Source organism: Thermothelomyces heterothallicus (assembly GCF_042370625.1).
Source record: "Thermothelomyces heterothallicus CBS 202.75 unplaced genomic scaffold P884_scaffold_3, whole genome shotgun sequence".
Taxonomy (NCBI): Eukaryota; Fungi; Ascomycota; class Sordariomycetes; order Sordariales; family Chaetomiaceae; genus Thermothelomyces; species Thermothelomyces heterothallicus.
The window spans coordinates 799,509-804,799 of record NW_027192564.1 but is presented as its reverse complement, the minus strand read 5'-3'; the positions used below and the strand labels follow the sequence as shown (position 1 = coordinate 804,799).

The 5,291-nt window shown below is 56.8% G+C and overlaps 2 protein-coding genes across 2 annotated transcripts; both read right to left on the bottom strand.

Moving 5' to 3' along the window:
* Window positions 1–1,988: 1,988 nt before the first annotated feature.
* On the bottom strand, window positions 1,989–4,484 carry P884DRAFT_237137 (glycoside hydrolase family 7 protein). The gene is made up of 5 exons (XM_069440022.1): window positions 3,891–4,484; window positions 3,309–3,767; window positions 3,004–3,211; window positions 2,482–2,836; window positions 1,989–2,337 (listed from the first exon to the last, which is right to left on the bottom strand). The coding sequence occupies exons 1-5, from the start codon at window positions 4,044–4,046 to the stop codon at window positions 2,145–2,147; spliced, it is 1,371 nt and encodes a 456-aa protein (XP_069300577.1). The 5' UTR covers window positions 4,047–4,484; the 3' UTR covers window positions 1,989–2,144.
* P884DRAFT_255511 (uncharacterized protein) lies at window positions 3,910–4,484 on the bottom strand. The gene has a single exon (XM_069440997.1). The coding sequence runs from the start codon at window positions 4,446–4,448 to the stop codon at window positions 4,176–4,178; it is 273 nt and encodes a 90-aa protein (XP_069300578.1). The 5' UTR covers window positions 4,449–4,484; the 3' UTR covers window positions 3,910–4,175.
* Window positions 4,485–5,291: the final 807 nt, after the last annotated feature.

The following is a 5,291-nucleotide window of genomic DNA, read 5'->3' as shown; positions in this document are numbered from 1 at the left end:
GATGTTGGACGGGCTCAACGACAACCTTTGGATATTCCTTCACGGACCGCTCATTTGGTATTTCGGGCGGTAATATGGGAATTCGTGTGCTTTCGCGGCCTGCGATCGGGCGCCAATCGTTTCGGTAACGTGCTACGTCGCACCCGCGCGGCGTTATGCGTGTGAAGGGCCGTTGATTCGCAGTCTCTGGCGTTCCGTCTGATGATGATGTTTTTTGTTGTTGTTTTGTTACCGAATCCTAGCGGGAGGCTGGGTAATCCCACTCTCGATCCACTGTGCTCGCGACGGGGGGGAAGGTGCTTCTTGGGGCGCCCCTCACTGTTGGGTCCGGCGGCTCTGCCTGCCGAGTTTAGCATCAGCAAGGGTCCTCGTTTGCCGGGGGTCTCCCAGGGTAGCAACGATGTCCGCTGGGCAACAGCCCGTCTGATCAACTGAACAAAGCGCTGCTGACCAGCCCCACCCGACCTTCTCCTCCGGGCCGACCCTGACGGCCACTTTCAGCTGGGATGAGAGCTGCAAAACAAGCAGGTTGCTGTTTTCTCATTGGATGAATCAGCGGCACTTGGTTGGCCCTTGACAGGGTTAGCCTCTCCACAGCTCAGATTTAATTATGGACGTGCAGCAGGTGTTTGGGCTGCTCCAAAGAGTGGTCTGCCCTCTTGTTCCTCCAGCATCTCGATGGCCTCAATCAAATCATGGAACGCTTTAGCATCCCGACTTGCAGGTCGGCAAGCAAAACTCACCGCTCGGCCATCGCTTGTCATCTTGTCATTTGGCCGCCCTCCATTTATCGCATCTTGTGATCGCCTGCATGCAGCACGGCAAACGCCGTCTGCTCTTTTTTACCTACTTGCAGTACCTGCACTACTCGCCTTACCCTTTTCCCCTCCTTCTTCTTCTTCTTCTTCTTCTTCTTCTTCTTCTTTTTTTTTTGGGAGGCTCCCGCCCCTGAGCGATTGGGTCTGTTTTGTTCCTGTGGTTTCCTATATACTCTCTGGTTCTCGGCGTCTGATTGCCGTGACCACTGCACTTGGTCGAAATCCGGTTCCCATGCATCAGTTGTGTTGGGCATCTTCCCGTTGAACATTCCAAGCCGTCGGCTTTCTGCGAGCAGACGGCGGCAAGGTCGCTACCCGCTCGCTCTTTACGGATTGGCCCACCTTATCGGAGAATGACGGCATAAACAGTCCCTACCCAAGCCAAGGCCCATCTCCATCCTTCTGACTTGGGTAGACTTGCCATGGCCGCCGAACGTTGGGCCTCCGTCTCTTCACGTAGATTACATACGGGTATCGCGGCAGACGGTCTAATTACCTCTAGGCTTAACTCGGACTTGGGGGTCGCTGATTACGATGCTCTCGGGATTCCACTGTCTATTCCAATGTCCTTTAAGAGGATCAGTCCCCGAGCTGAGGATGGAAAACACCTCGATGATTGAGCCGCAAACCGTCGCAAGGGACCGTAGGGTTCTGGTGCGCGAGGAGATCCTTTGAGGCGAACCTCCAATAATCGCAAATAGATAGCCGGCACCCCTCGGGCCAGTTCGGGAGCTTCCGGTTGACCGTACTGAAACTCTTCCCGCAAATACTTCCGACGTGTTAGGCAGGGCTTGTCGAATGGGCACTTGTAGCGCCTTGAGATGGCTCTTTTCCCGCCTCAGAGGATGCACCAAGAGTCGCTTCCAGGGTTGAAATGGAGGATTCGTTTAGTCGAAAACTGTCCTAATAAGGCTGGATCAAGCGCGATGCATGTACAGCTCCTATTGTCTAGCGGAATTGCGTCGCGGTGATCCGAGGGTATATATTAGTGGACTCACGGGGAAGTGGGGGAGGAAAGTGTGTTTTGTTTGTTGTTTGTTGAGCGCTGGGAAGGTATGTATCCTACGGAAGATGCCTCTGTACCTACGTTAGGTACATGACGCAGACTCGACATTGGAGGAAATGGAATGTAGAAAAAGGAGTTGCTCTCTCCAACCAGTTTATTTACGTGCAATGAGCCCCTTGAATCCCATCTATGTACAGTACAAAGCCCACCCGGTCATGAAAGAATCTAGCGTTCTATGTTCCCGGATCTATTTAACCCCTCCTTTTCTTCCCCTTGGCCTCTCCTCTCAACTGCCATTCTCGCATCAGTCTCTCGTCTCTCTAAGCGGCGGTGAAGGTCGAGTTGATGGCGCCGATCTTGATGTTGGAGTAAGTGACCGAGGCGTCGGGGTGCTCGGCCTCGACGTTCTCGGGCAGCCCGGCCTCGGCGTCGCAACGGCCACGGGCAACACCGGGCTTGGACGGGTCGCCATCGGTGGGATAGTTGCTGTCCAGCCAGTTCATGGCGGCGGCACTGAGAAAGAAGAGAGCAGTGTCAGTCATGTTTTCTATCCCGAAGATTGGGCATCACGGGACGAATGGGGCGAGAAAGTGGGTGAGGGAGGGGGAAAGGGATAAATGAAAAAGGAAACGAGCAAAGGGAAGAGGGATCTCGTACTGATCATCCCAAATGCTGAGGACGAGCACCATCTTCTCGAGCGACTTGCCCATGGCGGACAGGCCACCGACCGTCTTGAAGTAGTTGGTGTCGCCGAAGGCCGTCTTCTGCTGCTCGCAAAACTCGTCCGTGATGGAGTTGGTGGGGTCGACGCCTTCGATGACGGTCTGCGAGTTGGGGACCACGGTGCCGTCCTGCACGTAGAAGCGGCGGATCTCCTTGAGGGCGCCCGTGTCGGTGTTGTCGTCAGTGATGAACTGCGTCACCACCGTGAAGGGCTTGCTCGTGTCGACCGTCATTCCTGGGCCGTAGAACTCCTTGTTGCCCAGGCGGAAGCTGTTGAAGTCGCAGCCATCTGCCCGCGATGTCAGTCCTGTCGCTTGCTACTCCCATTCTTTCCTCCTCCTCCTCCTCCTCCTCCTTCTTCTTCTTCTTCTTCTTTTTTTTTTTTTTTTTTTTTTTTTTTTTTTTTTTTTTTTTTTTTTTTGCAAATTGAGGGGAAAAGTTAAAGCTGACACGTACCCTTGTCGCACAGGCCGGCGTACCGGTTGTCTCCCGCACCGCACTCCTCCTCACTCTCGCACCGGGTCTGCTCGTTAACCTTGCATGGGTGCGGAGTGTAGGCGGTGGCGTCTGAGTTGGCCTCCCAGATGTCCATCTCGGCGCAGCAGGTGCCGTACTTGCCGGTGCCGGAGTTGCCGTCAGTGCCGCCCCAGCCCTCGCTGTTGGCCTGTTTCTTTGTGTCAGCTGGCCGCCCGGATCACCACCATGGCCCTTTATTTTTTTTTTTTTTTTTCAACATCAAGGGAAAGAAGAAAAGGCCGTACCTCGCCGTTGATAAACTTGATGTCCTGCGGGCACTGGCTGTCGCAGTAGCCGGTGCCGTACTTGGCGCCGGCCTTGTTGCCCTCGAAGCGGGACACGCCGCCGTCCTCGTCCATCTCGCTGAAGTAGACAGCGCCGTTCAGGCCGCAGGGCAGGTTGGACACGTCAACGTCAAAGGTGAACTCCTTGTTGAGCAAGTTGAAGAGGCGGTACTTGTCGTCACCCTTCATCAGATAGACGCGCGAGCCGACGTTCTGGCCGTTCTCGTTCTTGGTGACAAAGTTGAGCTTGAGCGCGCCATCGGACGGCGTCGTGATACCGTACGTGCCCTCGTAGTCGGCGCCGTCGATGGCGCAGTTGGCCGCGCACGTCACGCCGTCGGGGCAGGCCGTCTCGTTCCAGGCGTTGCCCGTGTAGCAGTTGGTGTAGCCGTCGGTGACGTGTGTCCAGCGCCAGTTAGCCTAAGTCGAGGAGAGGTGGACGGAGCGTCAGTTGGCCACTTTTTTTTCCTATGCTAGGCCGTGTATCCCCTCCAAAAGAGACCACGAGGCCACATGGGAGTCCGTCTGTGGATGGCCACTTACGTCCAGGACCACGGTGGTGTCCTCCTTGGTGCACGAGCCGGGAGCTGTGCACACCTCGATGGGAAGCGAGGGGTGGATCTCCTCGGTGAGGGTTCCCGCTTGCTGGCCGAGCACGAGGCTGGCGAAGGAGAGAGCGGTAGCGACCTGCCGATACATGGTGGGTAGACTGGACTGCGTGTAGTGGATGAGGAGGGAGGGGCTGAGTGGGAGGACTGAGCTGGACGGGATCAGCACTGCGCTGGTTCCTCTTATTAAGATCCTGACGGCGGGAAGGGACCGCTCCCTTTATACATCATGGCCCACCGGCTCACGAGGGTCACGATGAGAGAGCTCGTTGCTCTTCCGCCGGATCGCCCTAGGTCCTTCTATGTTGGGCCACGGAAGCTGGGAAACAAGCGCATCGCCGCAAGGGGAGAGCGCCAAAGTCGCATCCCGAGATCCCCTCTCCACTGACTGGCACAAGACAGCAAAGCGCGCGGTCTTGTGGACATGGTGAACGCTCGGAAGGCTGAAGTACACAGCAAGGAAGCATGGGGTCAAGGATCCTGCAACAATCATCCTGCCGCCCCGGCTTCAAGTCGCTTGTGGGCGGCCGGACGGTGCTGCGCTGGAGGTCCAATGCGGGATGATCTCCCGACGCCCTCAACTCGCTCACAGTCGCTTGCCGGGGCTTTTAGTCGGCGTTCCGGGGTCAGGGGCCGGAATGATGGATCACTGAAGAGCGCATCACCGCGGCGGTTAAGACCGAACCCCCAAACCCCCAACTTTTTAGCAAACCCCAATGCCCAATCCCGTTCCTCGTCGCGAAAACGCCGAGTGATACGGTCGATTCCCAGATAGGCGGGACCCGAGAGCAGGGCGCCCACCTGATGGGTTGCGGCTCTGATTGCTGAGCAAAATAGGCAGATTACGGCTACCCGGAATCGCCCTCCCGAGTTGACCGGATAAGCTTGGGATCGGCGCCGACTAAGAGGCGGCTCGAGAGCCTGAAACGGGTGAAACGGGCGAGCCGAGTGGCATGGGCGGCTCCCCCCCTCAATATCGAGCGTCGCCTCTCATGGCTCAAACGGGCAGGCGATCGACGACGACGCAGGGACGATGCGCCCTGCCAAGGGAGAGCCGCAACGCATCCCGGGTTTCCGTCGGTTTTCTAGAAGTCCCAGAGTGCAGTCAGAAACAACGTCAGCCGCCCGCTGAGTGCTGAGTTTTCTCGGGCGTTTTGGTGTCGCATATCCCTCGTTAAGTCGGAGGCTACAAATGCTGTGTTCCTATCTCCGTGCAGCCGGCTCTTGATCGGTATTCAGCGGCTGCGGCCCGATTTCATCCAAACTAAGGTACTAACCAACCTGTTCGAATGCTTCGGTGTAAGTAAGGTAGGTGCAAGGGCAGCGGTGTAAGACG

Coding starts and splice junctions, on each gene's coding strand:
- P884DRAFT_255511 (XM_069440997.1), bottom strand. CDS start 4,448: ATGATTGTTGCAGGATCCTTGACCCCATGCTTCCTTGCTGTGTACTTC.
- P884DRAFT_237137 (XM_069440022.1), bottom strand. CDS start 4,046: ATGTATCGGCAGGTCGCTACCGCTCTCTCCTTCGCCAGCCTCGTGCTC. Junction 3,212..3,308: donor TCAAGTTTATCAACGGCGAG/GTACGGCCTTTT, acceptor ACAAAGAAACAG/GCCAACAGCGAGGGCTGGGG. Junction 2,837..3,003: donor CGCCGGCCTGTGCGACAAGG/GTACGTGTCAGC, acceptor CATCGCGGGCAG/ATGGCTGCGACTTCAACAGC.